The sequence below is a fragment of the Lipotes vexillifer genome, unplaced genomic scaffold (genome assembly GCF_000442215.2).
Source record: "Lipotes vexillifer unplaced genomic scaffold, Lipotes_vexillifer_v1.1 scaffold1312, whole genome shotgun sequence".
NCBI lineage: Eukaryota > Metazoa > Chordata > Mammalia > Artiodactyla > Lipotidae > Lipotes > Lipotes vexillifer.
This window is the reverse complement of record NW_006786207.1, coordinates 131,775-151,765: the sequence shown is the minus strand read 5'-3', so window position 1 is coordinate 151,765 and position 19,991 is coordinate 131,775. Positions and strand designations below refer to the sequence as shown.

Here is a 19,991-nt window from a genome sequence, read left to right as displayed (position 1 = left end):
GCCTGCGTGTCCAGAGCCTGTGCTCTGCAACGGAAGAGGCCACAACAGTGAGAGGCCCACGTACCGCAAAAAAAAAAAAAAAAAAAGAAATAAAGAAAAAGAAAAGAAAACAAACAAAAGGCAAAGAGTTGATCATTAAATCCAAAGCTGTGACAAGACCAAAACAGACAGACAAACATTTGGCAAGCCTGATTAAGGTAAACAGATATAATGGTCAAGGTGGTTGACTCTTCAAAAAATCATTCCACCTCAAAATGATTAAGCTAAAGTAGGTTATTCGCCTTCTAGTGATTGATTTAGAAATGGACATGTGACCCATTCCTGACCAATATGATGTGATGGGAAGATTGCTGGAGAAAGGTTTTCTCACTCTTAAGAAGGAGACACATAGAAGAAAGAGTTAGTCCCTTCTTCTTACAGATCTTTGGGAGTGATGCCTGCAACTGCTATAATCATCATGCTGCTAGGCCAAGGGCAATGCCCAAAGGATTGTAAAAAAGCGGATCCAGAGTCCTGATGCACTGGAGACACCCTGTCTCTGAACTTTTTGTTGTGTGAGATAATACATTTCCTTATTGTTTAAGCCAAGTTGAATCAGATTTCCTGTTATTTCCAGCGGAAGTCATCTGACAAAAAAGCAAGCAAGACCGAAAGCTAAGTACGAGAGGGGGGATGTAGGTACAGACACAAATTATTACCAAAAAATAGAAGAAAATGCAGTGTACAGCTGCATACCAATAAAATGGATGATTTTCTAGGAAAGTAACATTTTTCAAATTTGACTCCAAAAGAGATAGAAAAGGCTGATCAGACAAATAATGACAGGAAAAAAAGTTTCTCAAAGGTCTATCCTAAAAAAGGTATCAAGCCCATAGGATATTAGCGGGGAATTCTATCAAGTCTAAATTAACTGATATAAAAGGAAGTTGAAGGATCTTAGAAACTATAAGAAACAGGGCCAATTCAGGGCTGTAGGAAGCTAGTCCCATCTGGGCAGTGCCATTGGGATGAATGAACTTCACTTGGTTTCAGTCATAGTGTCACTCTGCTCAAGACTTAAATTCCAGGGAAACAGCTCCTGATTGACCCAGTTTGGGGTGCATGTTCTCCTCTAAAATCAGGCATGAAGTCAGCCCACCTACCCACTTGGACTGAGGGGAGGTAGAGCTATTTAGCCAAAGGGAAATCAGGCTCTGTTACTGGAATCAGGGGAAATTCATGCTGGATAGGAACACTGTCCATTATAACTGGATTGGCAAAAATTAAAAACACTCAACATTGACAAGGGGGTCAGGAAATGGGTACCCTAATATGTCCTCCTTTGGGAGGACACGTAAACTGCTTTCTTAAAGATAATATGAGAGTATCCTTTGAGCCAATGATTCTACTGCTAGGAATTTATCCTGCAGAAATACACGTGTAGTCAAAATAATCATCCAAGAATGTTGGTCATTGAAGTATTGTGTATAACAATGAAAAAGTGCTAATATTTAAAATGTTGGTTAAATAAAATATGGCATAGAAATTGTTCTATAGAATACTATATAAACCTTAAAAAAATACTTCCATGGAAGAGCTCCATAATAAACTATTAATCATAATAAACCAAATGCATAAGCATATGTAAAGTGTGATCCCATTTATGGCCTTAAAAAAACTATAAATATGTATTAGATGCATATCAGAAAAAAAACAAATATACTCCAAATGTTCGACAGTGGTTACCCACAGAAGGGAGAACAGAATGGGGATGGGGGGGCAAGGACAAAATGGAACTCTCAATTTTCCTCTTTATACTTCTGTATTATTTGAGTTTTCATGCTCACAATGAGTATGAGTTTTTGCCTATGTGTAAAAATCTAATGTGATCCATATGCTTATACATATTGATATAGACGGGAATGTGGATTGACATCTTTTAAACCTTAGCATTAGATGCAAGCTTTTATATACAGAATGGATAAACAACAAGGTCCTACTGCAGAGCACAGAGACCGATATTCAACATCCTATGATAAACCATAATGGAAAAAAGTATTTAAAAAAGAATGTATATATATGTAAAACAGAATCACTTTGCTGTACAGCAGAAATTAACACAATATTGTAAATCAATTATACTTCAATTTAAAAATATTAAAACCGAAAAAAACCACTTAGCATTGATTGTTTCTGATTTGTGAATTTATAGGTAATCTTAATTATCCTTTTTGCTTATCTGTATTTTAATTTTATTTTAAAAATTAGCAGAGTAAAATAATTTACTTATAAATAAGTTGCTACCATGTAATGTATAAATAAAGGGACATACATGGTTACTATAAAAATGGGCATGAGTATGTGAACAAGAAAATCGCAAAAGAAGAACTATGAATGGCTAATACTCTTAAACGCTCTAATTCTAAAGCATGTACTTTGGCATAAAGTAAGCCCCTCAATAACCCAGTAGTTGCAATTACTATTCCTTATTATTATAACAATATGTGAGTATGAAATACAATATGTATTATAGAAAGCTATGGAAACTACCCAACAAAGGAATCCTGATGGCAAGAATGTTGCACAGTGAAGCTCTTAGAGTCCCAGGAAAAGGAGCCCTCTCCAAGGGCACCAACCAAACTCCCAACGAAGCTGTCAGTCACGTTTCTAAACTACCGGGAACTTCTCTGAGAAGTTCACATCCTTCCTTCTGTTAACTATAACAGGAGAACAGCAGGGCAGAGTCAGCAGTCTCCACTGAGGACTCATCTGATTTGGCTTCCTGAGAACCGGTGTTTATTTGCCATGGGAGGAAGGGGAAGGAGACATGAAAACAAGAACACACATTCATTGGAAGACGGATATTCAGTTTTTAGAAGAGGGGTACTCGTCCTACACTCCAAATCGTTTCTCTCCCTCACTTCCTACCCATTACTACCTTCCCAAGATTCTTACCATTGAAAAGAAACAGACCCCAAATCAGTCTACACTCCAACCGGTACAGCGTTTAAAAGGTAATGTTGTTAGTGTAGTATTTTATTATAAAAGTAATATATGATCTGTACAGAAAAATTAACAGAGAAAATGAAAAGCACCAATAATTCCACCACCCTGAAACAATCACTTTTAATATATTGGCATATGTTAGTCTATCTCAACATTTTTGAAATCATACATACTTATCTAATTTTTCTCACGTAACCTGTAACATAAGCATTTCCCAATCTCTTAATAAAGGTAATTTTCACTGGCTTTGTGGATGTATAACAGAAGAGTCCTGATGGCGAGAAGTGCTGAAGCACAGAAGAAATCAGCAGTCAGTTATCTGAGACCATATCGTCTGTGGCTTTCAAAACAGGGAGCTTCAGGATTCACATAGATAACCCTGGAAGAGCCATTCCCCTCTACAACTGCAGCAGCCTCTTCTCCTTCAGAGGAATTCAGGACAGAAGACACCAGATCTTGGCCTCTCTGATTCTCTTCCCCAAGTCCCAGGCAAGACAATGAAAACTAAATGTGGTTCTGGTAATCCGACGACTCTGTTTCTTCCTCTGCAACTTCCGGATACGAGAGAAGTGAATAGGTGACTGTATTCTCAGCCTAGAGACAGAAGAAAGGAGCAATGGGGATCCACAGAGAGGTCACAAGAATGAAGGCAACAGAAGAAGCGGCAGGGGAGAAGGAGAAAAGGAAAAGCAGGTGGCTGGGATGACTCACCTCCATTTTGGCGGCCTCTTCAGCATCAGTGAGATTGGCTGTGGGCAAAAAGAACAGAGATCAGCAGGGGGCACTGCCTACCCGTGCTGCTGCTTGAGGCCCAGACCAGGCTTGAGGCGAGGACCACTGAACCCCAACTCAGGCCTGCAGGCCAAAAGCTTCATCCCCTACCCACCCTTGGTATCCCAGACATGGCCTCCCGCACGGGCCACACTAGCAGAGGGAGGCGCTCATTTGTGCTGCACTCGTTTCAGAGGATCACTGAGTTTTCCTCAAAGCAACCAGGCAGCTTCGGGGATCTGAGATATACTGGGGAGGAGATGGGGGTGTTGAGTATTAGAGTGAAGTAATCCAGATGTTTGCCAGCCACAGATGGTGGCCTTTCCACATTGGCCAGATGTAGTATATCTTTGTTGGGACTTTGAAGAATCTGACACTCCCTGCTCTCATAAGGAAAGCAAGCATGAGAGTGAGAGTGAGCAAGGGAGGCTGGAGGGAAGGAAAGAAGGAAGCAAGCAACCCAGCCAGTACTCTCCCTGGTAAATATCTAAGACACAACCAAATGTCCTCATGTTTTTGCCAATAAACTCACTTTGCCAGTGCGAAAAGCAGCCTCAGTAACTGCAAAGCAGCATTCCTCAGGAAGTGGGGAGGGAGTCTGAGACAATGCATCTAGTGTCTTCATTCATCTCCAGGACACAATGAGTCCCTGTGTGCCATGCTCCAGCTTCTGGAACAAACCACGTCCTGAATTCTCCTTCTAATGCATACCTCAACCATCCCGGCAACTTAGCTGTGCCTTTTGGGAAACCATCAGCCCCAATGCCTTCCTGTGAAATAAATGCCTTGTGAAATATATTTATGCCAGTGTAGGTAGAAGCAAACATCAAAATGGCTAATCCACTCGTGTTTGCACTTTTCTCTACAGCACTTTGGCCCTGGTGAAGACTCTGGTCCATATCCCCATTTGGCCTGGCCACAGGACATAGGGGCCTTGCTCAAAGCACAGCCGGACAGCTGTGCCATTTTGCTCAAGCTCTCAAACCTGTTGGCTCTGCTCTGAGTCATACTCCAGCCATCTGAGGTGGAGTCCTCGAGGGCTTCCTTTTGCTGTCCGTTTCTGCTGTCTGGGAGTCCCCAGAGAAAGCTCCAGTTTCCTTCGTGCTCTGACTTTAACTGCACTCAGGAAGTCGCCTGGAATATTACTGCTCCTTTAACACATTCCCACTTGGGCCAGGGCTTGGATGGTCACTGACTCTCAGAATGTCAGGCCTGGAAGGGCTTAGAGATCACCCAGGCCAGCCCACTCATCTCCTCAATGAGGTGACTAAACCCCAAGAGGGGGAATGACACTCAAGATTCCATTTTATGATAGTGACAGAGCTAGGGCCAGGCCTGCATTTTAATAAGCCTACACGAGTGGGCATTAGAACCAAGCTTTGCCCACAGAGTAAAGCCCACTAATGCACGTAGTACCCCAGAACTTTCTCAGGCCAAAATCTCCTCTTAATGTTCCATTAAGAGCTGAGCCCTGTTACCCTTACCCAATCAGTCCACTGAGACAGACTCAGCAGCAAATCTAGGTTTTATTCCTTAGGGCTCTTTCTCCTTTCCTCTAGAATTTTATCCCCTTAATTCTATTTGCCTTAGTCTTACAGCGTCTAACCCCAGTCCTCTGCCAGCTCTTCCAAAGCTCCACAGAAAGACCTAAGTATCTCTGATGTCCTGCTCTGGAAAAATCCCCAGCAGTTCTGACCCCAGAAACTCGGACAAGGCCCTCGCCTCTCTGTCTAGGACAGGTGTGCATCTTCTCCTTGTCTCCAGTCAGGTCCTCTTTAGGCCCAGGAGTTAGTCTCAGAACTGACCAAGAGATTTGAGCCCCTGCCCTCTGCCCACTGCCCCCTCCCTCTCCTGCGCTCCCAGCAGAACTCACACAAGCAGCTTCCTGATGCACAAGGCAGGGTGTCATTGAGCCCCCAGAGGGGGAGCTGCACTCACCTGGTTCCTCAGGGAGGGTCTCTCCCATTTCCCTGCGCTCAAGGGCTCCTGGGAGAGCTAGGAGGGGCACATAGGAGGTTAGTAGGATTATGGGGTACGACCTGAGTCTTCAGGACCAAGGACGACCAGAGGCAAGATTGGGTTAGAACCAACACACACCCTTCTTCCACACAGACACCGTCTCTCCTCCCCACTGCCCAGGGACTGCCCTAGCCTGTAAAAGGGCTGGTCTAGAGAGCCGTAGGTTGGCTAGGTTAACAGTAGGGACTCCTGGGACTGTCAGAAAGGCCATTCTATTGCATCCTTCTTAAGCTTGCTCTGCCTTTTAAAAAACACCCCTTTCTCCCTCGCGGTGTCTCTCCCTGAATCTCTACGTTTACTTATCATCAGTAACTGAGGTCTTGGCTATGAACCAACTGCAAAGTGCTTTGTGAGGTATTAGCAGTATTATTTTCTCTTTGTCAGTGGCTCTGAGTCTTTTCTCCCTTTTACTTTCTCTGTATCTGGATATCTTTAGCGCTTTCTCTCACCAGCAAGCTAGCTTTTCGGTGTTATGAATCGTGACCATTTGCTTGTTAGATTTGTATGGCACCTTCCCTTCTCTCTCGGCTCTTTTACGTTAGTTAGTACCATGGGGGAAGGAGGCTGCTTTCCAAGAGTTGAAGCTCTTCAGCTGATCAGTCAGTGAACAAATGTTTATTGACCATCTTGCTGCGTGGCAAGCATGTGCTAGGTGCTGGCGGGGGACGGACGGGGGAGAGCGCAGAACAAGGAGACGTGGTTACTGCCCTCCTGTGCTCTTGCCAACCCCTTTGGAATACAGCTTAGTTCTTCAAAGGTAGCCTACGTGGATTCCATGACCTGGAATACATCCTTCTGCCCTGCTTCATCTCTCCTTTTTTTCTGCCTCGTAATTTATGGCTTCAATGGCATCAAACTGCCTACAGCAACCTCCTTACTCTTCCATGATCCCCATCCTAGCCACAATGCTTCTCATTTCCATGTCTTGGCCACCATGCCTGGAATGCTTTTCTAGTCCTCTTTGCCTGGTTAACTGCTACCCTCAAACATCACCTCCTCCATAACGATAATAACTCATACTATGTGATGTTTGCTGTCGGCTAGCTGCCGACTCATTCACCCTCATAACCCTGTGAGGTAGGTTCTATTCGTGGCCTCATTTCTCAGATGAAGAAACTGAGGCACAGAGAAGTTGAATGTGATGAGAAAAACAACTTTTATTTTCCTGAAAAAACAACTTTGTTTTCCTGAGTTGCTGCCTAGGCATTTTACAGTATGATAACCTGCTTACACCCAGAATCGGAACATTTGAGATAAGGACTTGAGTTTAGGATTCCCGCCATAAGTTCTCGCTTTGCTTTTCCTGGGGCACCTTTTAAAATAACCACTTAGAGTTAAGCCCGCAAAATAGTGTCCTCCACCCCAATCACCTTATAAGTAGTAGCTGCTTGCTACACTGCTCTCTCTCTCCTGCTCACCCATGACCGGGGACAGAGGACTGCCACCCCCTTTCCCATTTCTGGGATCTGTAAGTAGCAAGTCTTGTGATTCTATTTCCTTTGCGCGAGGGTACCGAAACTGTACTTTCAATCAAAATGACCCCGGGGTTTTCACTTCCCCAATCTGGGAAGTGAAATCAGATGCTGAGGGAGCTGCCAAGCCCATGTGGGTGGCTTGTGCCTCCTCTTTCAGCAGGTCATGATCTGCATATTCTTAAATTAATACACCAACTCCATCTTCTCAATATATGGCATAACTCACCCAACGTTATCCGGCTGGTGAGCCGAGGAGCAGGGATTTAAACTCAGGCAGTCTGGCCCCACCAGGTGTGCTTCAGTCACGACACAACACTGCATTACTGTGAAGCCTTCTCTAACTGCCCCGGCCCATGCCGGGGTGCGCCAGCTCTTCTGTCCCCCGTCACAGCCTTTGCATTCTCTAATACTGGTCTTATCCCCTCTAATTATACTGATCTATTTGCATTTCAGTCTTCCCCACAATATTATGAACTCCCTGAGGGCAGAGACTGAACTTCTTTATCCTGGCATCATCCACAGAGTCTATCACAGTGCTTGACACATAAGCAAGTTTGTTCAGGCCTGTTAAATGAATGAATGAATAAAATATGGGACTATATTCAAATGCTAAGGATTCTCTAGCCCAAAGATAAGGGTTCTAGCAATGTTTGGGGTTAGGGCCTTGACTAAGTAGGAACTGATAACAAGAGGGACCAAGGAGAGGCACAAACCTGAAACCTTCTTTCGCCTGAGGCAGAACCAGGCTAGTATGGCACCAGCAATAGCCATTGCAGCAATCCAAGCGACTACAGCCACCGCTATCGTCACCGACAAGGAGTTGCTCAAGCTGGACCCTGGGGAACACAGGCGTCAGAAAAGGCAGTACCTGTCCCTGTCCCTCCTCCAACACAACACTCACTTCCCCCCTCTACCTCACCTGCACAGGATTTCTGGAACTGGGCTTGTGCCTCTCCCATACCCACGTTTCTCTGCTAATCTAATGAAGGCACGCTGTTGAGTGTGTAAGGCAGAGGGAAGGGCTCCTCTTAGCCCTCGGGGATGGCAGGGAGGGTGGACCTGACGCCTCCACCACTGTACCCAGCACAGCCTTGAACTGTCAAGGACATGCCATGCCTTTGAGAGTGAATGGACATATCAGGAGACATGAGAAGAAATTAGGAAAACCTCAGCTCTTAGGAATGTCCAGGCGCTTAGAGAACTTCTGCACCAATGAGAGAGCTCTGTTCCACTGCTGGGCTTGGTGTGATGGGGCCTATATTTCAAAGAGGAACAACAGCCTTGTCACCTATCACCTGGAAGCTGAGGTCTCCAAGCTCTGGCCAGTACTTAGCAAGGTGCCATGCCCCTGCCCTTTGCCCCAGAGCCCAGGTTTGCTGCTAGGGCATTTCTCAGATCTCCCTGTAGGTCCGTGTGATCTTTTACTCCTAAATGTCTAACCCGTCTTCTCCCCTCCTTTCATCTGCACAGAGTTCCCACCTTGGACAGTGATGGTCACAGGCTGTGATGAGTGCACTGTCTGCCCGATATACCCCGTGCAGTGGTACTCGCCACTGTGACTGAGGTTTGCTTGTGGAATAGAGAAGATGGAATGCAGATGGGAAAATGTCTTGGATTTTCCATTCTGGAAGAATATGACCTTATACAGAGGGCTGTTTTTCCAGCTGTGGCACCTCAGCATGATGGGCTCCCCGTCCTGGAACACGAGGCTAGGGGTCTGGAGCAGCAGCCAGTCTGAAAGACACAAAGAGACCCCAGGACCCAGGAGGTCTTGACTCAGATCCGAGACCCAGACCATCCTTACTGGTGGGCCACTGTGTGTGGAGGGAAGAGCTTAAGTTTGGAATCAGACACCCCTGCTCTGTAATTCTGGCTCCATCATGTACGAGCTCTGTGATCTTGGGCAAATAATTTAACTCTTCTGGGCCTCTGTTTCCTCGCATGTCAAAAGAGTCACAATAATACCATTAGCTATCTACAGTAGTTCCTGGCACATAGTAGGTGCTCAGGATATGCTTGTCTTCCTGTTCCTGTCCTGCCCAACAGGCTTCTTTCTGCAGGAAGGAGACAGGAGACCCAGGAGTACAGTCCCTTCCCTGAGGGAGGGAGGGAGGGAAGGACCCAGTCTGACATAGGAGACAACATGTGGGGGGAACACAGCAGAGTCGAGTGTCTTTGGGGAAAGTCACGGACATCTAACAAATATTAGCTTATTTGGTGCATGTTAGTAAACGTGGAATTTCACTTCAGCAGGGACTTTGGCAGCAGTGACACAGGTGGGCCATAAGCCTGCTGTGTACTTTTTTCCCCGAGTTTCATCCTTTTACTGAGGAAAAAGATATTTAATTTCTTTGTCATATAGGGAATAGAGGCTAAGGTGGGTACTTATAATCTGACCTCAGCCCACGCACTCCTTTTTCCTAAAGCTATAGGACAGAGTAGAGTTGGAATTGGAAAGAAAGGGCAGAAAACAATAGATACGTTGGAAGGGAGCCGGGACGTGAGAAAGAAATGACAACAGCCATATGTGTGCTAGTCAACCATGCTTAGCCCCTTCAGCTCGGAATGATGCCAAAAAAGTCTCTACACTGGCTGCTGAGCCTGCCACAAATGCAGGTGAAAATGTTCAATACTGAGGGAGTGACAACGAAGAGAAAACTCTGGGCCACGGCCACAGTGGGACAATCCAGAGGGAAGGTGGGGAGCACCAGATCTTGCTACTTGGGTCACACAAGCGAGAAAACCCCACCCCTCCCACTGGGGAGGCACCCCTGCGTTCCACCCATTTCCTCCCATACCATCCTGTGTATCCCTCCGCTTGAGGAACTCAGGTCCTGGCTAGACATTCCACTCCAGGATTAGGTGAGCAGTCCTGGTTCCCTAGACTGCTTCTTTTATTAAAGTTGGATTGGGGTAGGTGGGAATGCTGAGAATTGTGAAGTGTTTTTTTTGTTTGTTTGTTTTTTGTTTTGCGGTACCCGGGCCTACTCACTGTTGTGGCCTCTCCCGTTGCGGAGCACAGGCTGGCGGACTCTCAACCACTGCGCCACCAGGGAAGCCCGTGAAGATTTTTTTAAACGAAGTAGAACCCGGAGAAAATGCCAGAGCTGCTTCCATGTAGCGCCAGCAACCAATTCTTGCACTTCTCCTCCCTGTCTGGGTAATCGCCTCGACTGGAGGTGCACATCATCAGAACAGCACTTTCTTCTCAGCAAAGGCTCTACTGGCACCAGGTGGTAACCTGGACAGTGACAGTGTCAGCCTTAGGCTGGTTTGTGCAAGAGGGCCACCTTAGGTCTCCTCGAGGACAATTTCTTGGTGCAGATCTTGAGGGCGGGGCCCAGCTTCGTGTTCACGGCACTCACGAGGTGCTCTTTAAGCCAAACAAGGGCCTTTCCATCCATCTCCCGGGAACAAAACTCCTCTGCAATCTCCTGGAAGCCTTGTAGAGACGCAGTAAACTCATGCACCTCCTCTGCACTCCAGTGGCTAAGATTACTGGACAGGAACACAGGGTTGATGCCATGAATCCTGGTGTAGGCACAGCTGTATGGAGCTTCCTGGGTCACATTCTCCACGTCCAGCTCTCACCGATGAAGGCCCAGGGACACTGGAGAGAGTTCTTTAGCATGACTGGAGTTCTCTGAACCCCAGCTAGAGTCCTCTTGACCCCTGTGGCACTTGCCCTGGATCTTAGCATGGGTGACGGCAGAGGAGCTGCAGCAGGGTCCATGTTTGGGATGCAGGCAAGGGCTCCACCACTCCTGTGCCTTTCCTGGGATAGCTCCAAGCACCACCTATTCCTGAGGAGGGCCACTGACCCAAAGGCCCAGGTGGGTGGCCACTTCTGCCTGGACCCATGTACCTTCGAATGCTCTTCCCGCTGCCCCCACCAGCTGGACTAAGGCTAAAGAACTGGCCTGAGGCCCCAGAGGGAGCCTGAGCCACAGCTAGGGCCTGGCTAGAGGCCTGGGGGAGGCTAAACAGGGGAATAGCTTTCTGGGTGGAGCTTTGGGCTAAGCCTGTTGCTCCTCAGTGCCAAGTTCTCTACCTAAGCTGCATCTACATGGCCTCCAGCAGCCTGAGCAGACAGCCCCTCCTGCTGGACTACTGCCACTGCCCTAATAGGCATCAGGATGAGTTGAGAAGCTAGAGGCACATGCAGGGCCAAGGTCTGGTTTACCTGGAATAGGTTTCCCAGCTGTGGTCTTAGATACATCTGGGCCTGGGACAGGTTGGGGGGGAGGAGGTGGTGTTCCCCAGTAGCACAGATTGGGTCAAAGTGGTAACACTGGGAGAGTTTACTCCGGGATTGGCTGGTGAGTTGGGAGGCTGATGTTGTGGCCAGATCGACTGAGGCCTGGGTGGTGCTCAGCTGCTGCGTTGTGCTGGTGTTTGGGGGAGCTGGCCTGCTGACTGGCAGCAGTTGTGGCCACCAGATAGCAGCCAGGCTATGCAGCTGGGCCTGCTGAGCTGCTGCTAGACACAAACTGGTGGAGCTACTGAGGCCCACGGAGCTGCCCCTGCAGTGCCTGCCGTGGCACTGAGCTGTCTGGGAACGAGCGCTACCACCTGAGTAGGGACTCCCACTGGTGCAGTCGGCATTCTGTTGACTGCAGTCTCCATGACAGTGGTTCAGGGCCCCCATGGCTGGTGCTCTGGCTCCAAGCCTTCACATCTAGCTCTTCACCTATAGGTCCTTCAGGGTGGTGTCCACCTCATGTGCCAGGGTTCCTTGTCAACGCACCTGCTGGTCGGGTGGGAACTTGCGCAGTCTCGGGGGAGGGATCCCTCACCTCCACCCCTCCCTAGAGAGGCAGGAGCACTGAGGTTGAGGCCCTGCCAGGCCTCTGGGGCTTCCCTCCAGGACTGTCTTTTTCTGCTGAGCACAGAGCGTAGAGATTGCAGGCCTGGAGCTGCAGGCCCACCAGGCCTAGATACCTTTGAGGAGAATTTGAGAATTGGGTGAGGGAAGGGGACTAAGTGAAGAATAGCAATGACAATATTCATCATCACACTGCAGATTTTCTTTATGGAGAACGTATTTCTTGCCAGCAGCTTTGGAGGATCATTGATCTGTTCAGCAAACATTTATTAAGCCCTGTCCCGTGCCTGGGGCTGGATATAAAAGGTGGTTAAGACACAACTTTCACCTCAAGTTGCACAGAGGGCAGGGGGGCAGGGAAATGCTGATTCCCACCGGGACCTGATGAGGGAGGCAGTAGTATCTCCACTGAGCTGATGAGGAATCTGAAGCTCAAAGGTAAATGAAATCATCATGTTTACATGGCTATAATTTCCAGGGCTAGCATTCAGTTGTGGCCTGTCTGTGCATTTGACTCTGCCATAAAAATGGAAGGATTTCTATGAATTAGGGATTTCCTTCTGCTTCTCTCATACCCAGCTGCCTGTCAGTGGCCTTGTCCCCTTCTCGCCCAGCCAGCACTGAGACAACAGAGCCCAACATATTCTGAGAAATCTCTTAGGAACTTCCACCTCACCACACATACTAAGCAATGGGGTGCGTGAAAAGGGAAATGAGTGGACAAAAACCCCTTCAAACAACTCACAGCCATGCTTCCCAGTAAGCAGGCAATTCCCGTTTCCGAAAAACCTCTGCCATGTAAGCAGATTTCTTCTATCCTTGTTCTCCCAGACTCTCCCAGGCCTTCCTCCACTGACCGGAAATCACATCCAGATGCACAGGGTCGCTGAGGCTGGTCTGCTCTCTCTGACACCTGTAGTCTCCGCTGTCATTGCTGCGGGCCCTAAAGCTATAGCTGGGCTGGTTCTGCCTCTGGATGAAGCTCCCATTATGGAACCACAGGGTGAGGTTGCCTTCATACAAGTTGGTCCCCTGACACATCAGCGTCACGTAATCCTCCTTGAGCACATTGATCCACACAGGCTGAATGCTCACCACAGCCTTCGGGAGACCTGCTGAGGGGCAGAGAGAGAAGGCAGCATGAGGAAAGGGACCCCAAGGGCCTAAGCAGACCCCAAGTCTCAGATGATGGAAAACTGTGGCCATGCTGGATGCATGATGCTGGAGACATCAAGAGAGGAGCCCAACCCAGAACTGTTGTGCAACCAAAGGCAGTTCCTCCAACTCATGCAGCCCAAACAGGGGCCCCCAGGAACCCAGGTTCTCTCAGGTAGCTTGCCTCCTCCCCAGGGGAGAGGACAAGAGGTAGGGGAATGGGAGAGGGGGCAAGCAAACACACATGCACACGCACACACACACACACGCACACGCACGCACACACACACACACACACACACACACACACACTCACTACACATACATCCTTTGGGGAATCACCTTCCTCCCCTGTAAGCTGAGGCATTTGGACACTAGTGGATCAACTCTCTCCACAGCTGGAAGAAGACAAATGGGGACATCTGGTGGAGGTGCCAGGCTGAGAGTCAGGCACCACGTTTCTGTTCTGACTTCTTCCATTCTTTCTTTTTTTCTTTGGAATAAATATTTTTATTCGTATAGTTGCTGTGCAATATTATATAAGTTACAGGTATACAATAAAGTGATTCACAATTTTTAAAGGTTATACTCCATTTATAGTTTTTATAAAATATTGGCTATATCCTGTTGTACAATGTATCCTTACAGCGTATTATTTTTTTTTAATTTTAGAATTTTATTTATTTTTTTATACAGCAGCTTCCTATTAGTTTCTTTTTTCCTTAAGATGTATTTATTTCTAAATAAAAAGAAATAAATACATCTTTTAAAAAAAGAATGGAAGAAGTCAGAACAATAAAAAAGATATATTTATTATTTTTTTGGCTGTGTCGGGTCTTAGTTGCGGCATGAGGGATATTTGTTGCAGTGTGGGATCTTTCGTTGTGGTGCGCCGGCTTCTTTCTAGTTATGGCGTGTGGGTTCTCTCTTCTCTAGTTGTGGCACACAAGCTCCAGGGCACGTGGGCTCTGTAGTTTGTGGCCTGTGGGCTCTAGTTGTGTGGGCTTAGTTGCCCTGCAGCATGCGGGAATCTTAGTTCCCTGACCAGGGATTGAACCTGCGTCCCCTAGCATTGTAAGGCAGATTCTTTACCACTGGACCACCAGGCAAGTCCCCATTCTTTATCCTTTAGAATAGACCTGTCCTGACACCCAGGCACAGAGGAGTCTCTGTGGCCTCAGAAGAATAAGAAAGAGGAGAAAGGCTGTCAGGCCAGTCTAGGGAGCCCTGCATTCAGTGGCCCATGTTGAGCCCCATCCCACTACCAGTCCTGGGAGATGGAGAGGTTAGTGGTGCAGAGAAAGCAGTGCCAGCCGTGTTCATCCCAGCAAGTTGCAACCAGTGTTATCTCCTATTTGTGTCCAAGGGAACAGGCCCTGAAGCCTTCAGATACGTGCAAAGTAGATGATTTATCAATCCATGGGGTTAACCTAAGCAAATCATGTGATTTTGCATGTGGCTGAAACTAAAATGGCCTGGGTTTGTGATTTAGTTTGGAGAGAGGAAGGCAACTGAGACAGAAGACAGTTATTTTCTGTGACAGAATCTGTGAGGTCTCACCAGAACAGAAACAGAAAGGCTGTGCCCCATGGCTGCCCAGCCCTGGCTTCCCTGGGAGGAAGGGACGGAGGAAGGAGAAGGGGGCAGGGTATCTTTGTGGGAGCAATTACTCTTTCCTGGCTCTACCTCGGTCCTGGGTTGCTGGTGCATCCAGACCACCTCCAGAGACGGTGCAGGGAGCAGAGAGAGAGGGTAGCTGGGGGAGGGAGAGGATGTGGTGAGCACTTACCAGGTTTCCCAGCAACAGGAGCTGTAAGGGAGAAAGCAAAGATCAGCCTGGTGTTTAGATATGATGATTCATCATTATAAATAATCACCTCCTCGCAAATCCCCTTAACTCTCTTGCCAGTCTGTCTGCCTTACGTTCCACCTGGGTTGTCCATGCCTTTACTTCTACAGCTGTGTGTTAGTGAAATTCCCACATAAGCAGGCAGGTTGGTATCTGTAAATCTACTGTCTCCATATTCAAAAGGACACTAAACTGCCATTCTGACACTTTTCTCTAGTACGTTTGGTCTGTGGCTCTTGGTAGGGACAATCATTTTTTCCTCAGTCCTCAAACTTTCCAGTCCTCTGCCTCCAGTCCTGTCTCACTCAAAGATGATGCCTTCCTTTATGCTTCAAAGAGAAAACAAATGCAGTTAGACAGGTCTCACATCTTCCCCCAACTAAATCATCTAACCTATTGCATCTCTATCCATCTTCCTTTCTTGGTTTTCACTGGGGACATCTCTCCTCCTAACTGTGGTCAGTCTCTGTCCTAGGTCACATTCCCTTTCACCCGCTCAAGGATTTTCCTCTCTCTGTTATTCCCTTTCCCCTCTGCCTCACCCATTTCTCCATCTCAGCTGGACCTTTCCTATCAACATAAATATATTCCAGGATCTTTCACTGAAAGGAAAAAAATCTCACTTGACACCACACATAATTCCAAAATTATTTTTCTGCTCCCTTTTCCAGCCTGATTTCTCAATTCTTTTTCTACAAAGGCTGTCGTCATTTCTTCGCCTTCCAATCACTGTTTCATTCTCTGCAATTTGAACTCTGCCCTCACCAGTCCACTAAAACTTTTCTTGTCAAAATCACCAATGATCTCAATGTCAAATCAAGTGGACACAATTCTATTTCTCTCCCAGGTTCCCCCATATAAGTGTATATCTTCACCATCTGCCCAGGTACTCGTCCCTGAAAATTGCAAGTCCTCTTTTATTCCTCTCTCCCTCCCAAACCCCATCAGCCTTTGCACCAGTAAAGTCGTGATCATCCTGCTTCCAGTTAGTTCTTGAATGCGTCAGCTTCAGTCCATGTCCACACTATTTTAGGTCACCAGCAGCTTTCTCCCATCTCCTAACTTATCTCTTCCCTTATTTTGTTCCCCCAACAATTCATTCCCCACAGAGAAACTAGAGTTATTTTTAAAATAATGAATCAGATAATATCACTCTCCTGCTTACATGCCTTCAGTGCTCTTCCTTTGCTCTGAAAATAAAATGTAAATATTTACAAGGCCACACCTGACACAAGCCCTGCTCACTTGTCCAGCCTCATCTCGAGCCACACTTCCCCTACTCATTGAGCTCCAATAACACCAGACCTCTTCAAACTTGGGGCTTTTCTGTATGCCCATCCCTCTACTTTAAACCTGCTTCCTTTGTATCTTCAAATGGCTTAATTCTTATCATGCTTCAGGTCCTAGCTTAAAAGACACTTCCTCAGAAAATTCTTGCCATATCATCCTGTTAATGTAGGCTGTTCTCTCATGTCCCCCACAACAAGTGTTCTTATCAGAGTATCCTGTTTACAGCTTCATTGCCGTTTTCCAATTCATATTTATGCACTTGTGTTCCTTTATTTACTGTTTCCATCCCTCAGTAGAATGTAGGCTCAAAGAGGGCAGTGGCCATGTTAATTTTATTTGCCAATGCTCTGGAAATCATTCACTGAGTCCATCTAGGTGGGAGATAAGAGAGCCCAAAATTGCGTTGACGATGGAACGTAAAGATGAGGACACGGGCATGAGAGAAAGTTAAGAGGGAGAGAGAACTTGGCACTTGAAGAGATATGGGGGTCTTGTAAATGGGTGGCTAGGAAACACATTAGCTGTGCTCACACAGATATAAATGTTAGGAGGAGGAGAACATTTGTGCGGGGAAGATGAGAGCTGGATTGTGAACGTGTTTTGTTTCTGAGCTGACCAATCAATTTGGAGGTCTCCAACCAGCAGGTGGAAATATGAAATTGTACTTGACACAAACAAGAAAGACAGGTGTGGACATTACTGACACAGAAGTGATAGCTGAAAAGCAGAGTGTGCCGGGCTGACAATGTGGCCGTGCAGGGAATGGGCAAAGAAGCAGGACTAAGAGAAGGAGGAAGAGAAGAAACAAGTAAGAGATGAGAAAAGTAGAGAGAAGGCACCTTCCACTTATTCATCCAACAAATATTAGTGAACACTAAGTATGTTCACACTCAGTATAATACTGTCACTGTGGGGGAGGCAAAGACCTTGTGCTTTAGGCCAGGAAGGCTGTCTCTCTTGTTCAGTGATAAATCTCCAAGTCCTAGAACAGAGTCTGCACAGAGCATTTACTTAATGTTTAAACAAGGCAGTTTGTGGAATCCTGGAAAGCAGAGAATGTGTATACACACTGCCTGGCTCTAGATGAAAATCTACTTTTAAGGGTACAATTGGAGCTTTATAAAGTAGGCAGTGGGGCTGCACTGAAGGCATTTATGGAGTACAGAGACTCAGCCATAGCTGTAGTGGAAGAAATCATGGCCTCAGTGTGCAGCATGGATTCGGAGAACACGAGACAGGACAGTCAAGACTGGATCAGAACGTGGTGTAAAAATTGAGTTACTGGGCTTCCCTGGTGGCACAGTGGTTGAGGGTCCGCCTGCCGATGCAGGGGACACGACTTCGTGCCCCGGTCCGGGAAGATCCCACATGCCGCGGAGCGGCTGGGCCCGTGAGCCATGGCAGCTGAGCCTGCGTGTCCGGAGCCTGTGCTCCGCAACGGGAGAGGCCACAGCAGTGAGAGGCCCGTGTACCGTAAAAAAAAAAAAAAGAAAAAAGAAAAACTTGAGTTACTGAGCGATGAAGACCTAAATACGGCGGCCCAGATGAGAATGGAAAAGACGGAGTCAATCTTTGTGACTTAGCAAAAGGGGCAAATGGATAAAAATTCCAAAAGTCTCCCCCAGGAGTCTTGTCTAGGCATCACATTGGTATCACTATAGCAGAGGTAGGGAAGCACGCCACTACTCCAGGCCTGAGCTTCTCCATACGAAAAGTTGGGTAGTTCAATGCTCCTTTTTCATGCTATTCTGCTTCAATCCATTTCATCCTGCTCATGGGAGGATACTCTCTCTTCCTCACCTCCACCTCCTGTCCCAGTATCATCCAGCATTGAGGGCCAAGGCTCCCAGAGCTGAACAGATTTTACTGTCGATCATAGTACATAACTTGGAAAGTGGCTGCATGTCCTCTGGGACCATACTGAAGCAGATTTGAGGGTAGATACTCTAGAAATTGAGCTTGGGGAGACATTCCTGGCAATAAAGGCTCCCCTGCTTGGTCTTCCCTAGACTCTTCCACCCACCAGCACTATCAGTCCCTGGTCCCTAGCTCACGGCTGAGAACATGGTCAGAAAGAAGCGCTCAATTGCAGCCTAAGATCCTGTCTTTCTATTCGATCGGTGACAGGACGTATCCCCATGTTTGTGCAGTGCAAGGAGGCATGCATGATTCCTCTGGTCCCACAACTGATTCTAGAATTGCCTGGCTTATGTATTCTCTGATCCCCATCCCCTGGATAACCCACACCCTCCTGTGCTTCTTCCCAGGGGAATCTCCTTTCACATAAAGAGAATAGGCTTCTGCTGCCTGAAGTGGTTTCAGGAGCACAGAGAACAGCCACTGCCCCCAACCACAACGTGTTCCCCCCACCTCCTATTTGCCTTAGACAGCATTAGCCCTCCCACCTAAGATATGGTCCCAGTGAAACACAATTTCTAAGGAAGGTAAACACCTTGGCCACTCATTAGTCCTTCAAGTCTAGGTCACTAGACTTTGCTCGCAGCTGGCTCTGCTCTGGGAGGTGGCAGAGCACCAGGGACTTTGGTGCCGAGTGAAATTGGGCAAAAGACTTTAAAAGAAATGAACTCTGCTGGGCTTCCCTGAAGGCTCAGTGGTTAAGGATCCACCTGCCAATGTAGGGGACACGGGTTTAAGCCCTGGTCCAGGAAGATCCCACATGCCGCGGAGCAACTAAGCCCGTGCGACACAACTACTGAGCCTCTGCTCTGGAGCCCGCGAGCTACAACTACTGAGCCCACGTGCCACAACTACTGAGCCCGCACGCCTAGAGCCTGTGCTCCACAATAAGAGAAGCCACGGCAATGAGAAGCCCACGCACCACAACAAAGAGTAGCCCCTGCTCTCCACAACTAGAGAAAGCCCGCGTGCAGCAAGAAAGATCCAACTCAGCCAAAAATAAATAAATTAATTTTTTTAAAAAAGAACTCTGCCAATTTCATAATTTGCCAAGGCCAGCAAGGTTGTCAGAATCTGATTTTCATCAGCCTGCCTTCATTCACCCTCCTGACTTTCCTGACGTGCTTCCCGCACCAGCCCTCATCCTTGCCCAGGCTCAGCCCCAACCGAAGTGCCAGCAGCTGAGTTAGAAAAGCATGCCTGCCTCTGTCCCTGCTCCACTGCCCCTCCTGGGGACCCTGCCTCACCGAGGAATAGCAGAGCCGTCCACAGTAGCATGTGGCCCAAAGGATGGCAGGATGTGCAGGCAGCTCGGTCACTCCTGGCAGCAGGGAGGGCTAGGAATGAGGGGATCCCCATCACCTCCTGGAGCGAGCAGCTTGCCTCTGACAGCCCAGCACAGCAGGCACAGACTTCTCTCGAGGCTTACAGATTCCACCGCAGAGAACAGACAACTTCTGGACTCCAAAAGAGGAAGTGAAAAGAAGTGTTGTTTTTGTCATTGACTCCGCCCCTTCCACCCTCTTTCATCTCAACTTTTCCATCCCAGAAGTTTCAGGGTTTCCTAGAATCAATCTGGCTCAGTCCCACTCCAAACTCACAGAAAATGTGGAAACTGGGAAACAGATTCTCCTCTTCCTCTGGGGCCACAGCTGGGCTCAGCCTCTGGGAGGAAGAGGGGAATAAATGGTCACCCAAACTCAGC

General features: G+C 47.5%; 1 protein-coding gene across 1 annotated transcript; it reads right to left on the bottom strand.

Moving 5' to 3' along the window:
* Positions 1-3,489: 3,489 nt before the first annotated feature.
* FCGR2B (Fc gamma receptor IIb) lies at positions 3,490-19,654 on the bottom strand. Its single transcript, XM_007458412.1, has 8 exons — positions 19,534-19,654; positions 15,020-15,040; positions 12,933-13,190; positions 8,730-8,984; positions 7,964-8,086; positions 5,695-5,751; positions 3,697-3,734; positions 3,490-3,579 (listed from the first exon to the last, which is right to left on the bottom strand). The coding sequence occupies exons 1-8, from the start codon at positions 19,643-19,645 to the stop codon at positions 3,490-3,492; spliced, it is 954 nt and encodes a 317-aa protein (XP_007458474.1). The 5' UTR covers positions 19,646-19,654.
* Between the last annotated feature and the right edge of the window lie 337 nt (positions 19,655-19,991).

Bases quoted from the DNA above. Each gene is read 5' to 3' on its own strand.
- FCGR2B (XM_007458412.1), bottom strand. From the start codon at position 19,645: ATGGGGATCCCCTCATTCCTAGCCCTCCCTGCTGCCAGGAGTGACCGA. The intron at 5,752-7,963 runs GTTTGTGCCTCT...TGCCCCTCCTAG, and splicing joins CAGGCGAAAGAAGGTTTCAG to CTCTCCCAGGAGCCCTTGAG. The intron at 3,580-3,696 runs GTGAGTCATCCC...TTCTGTCTCTAG, and splicing joins AAGAGGCCGCCAAAATGGAG to GCTGAGAATACAGTCACCTA.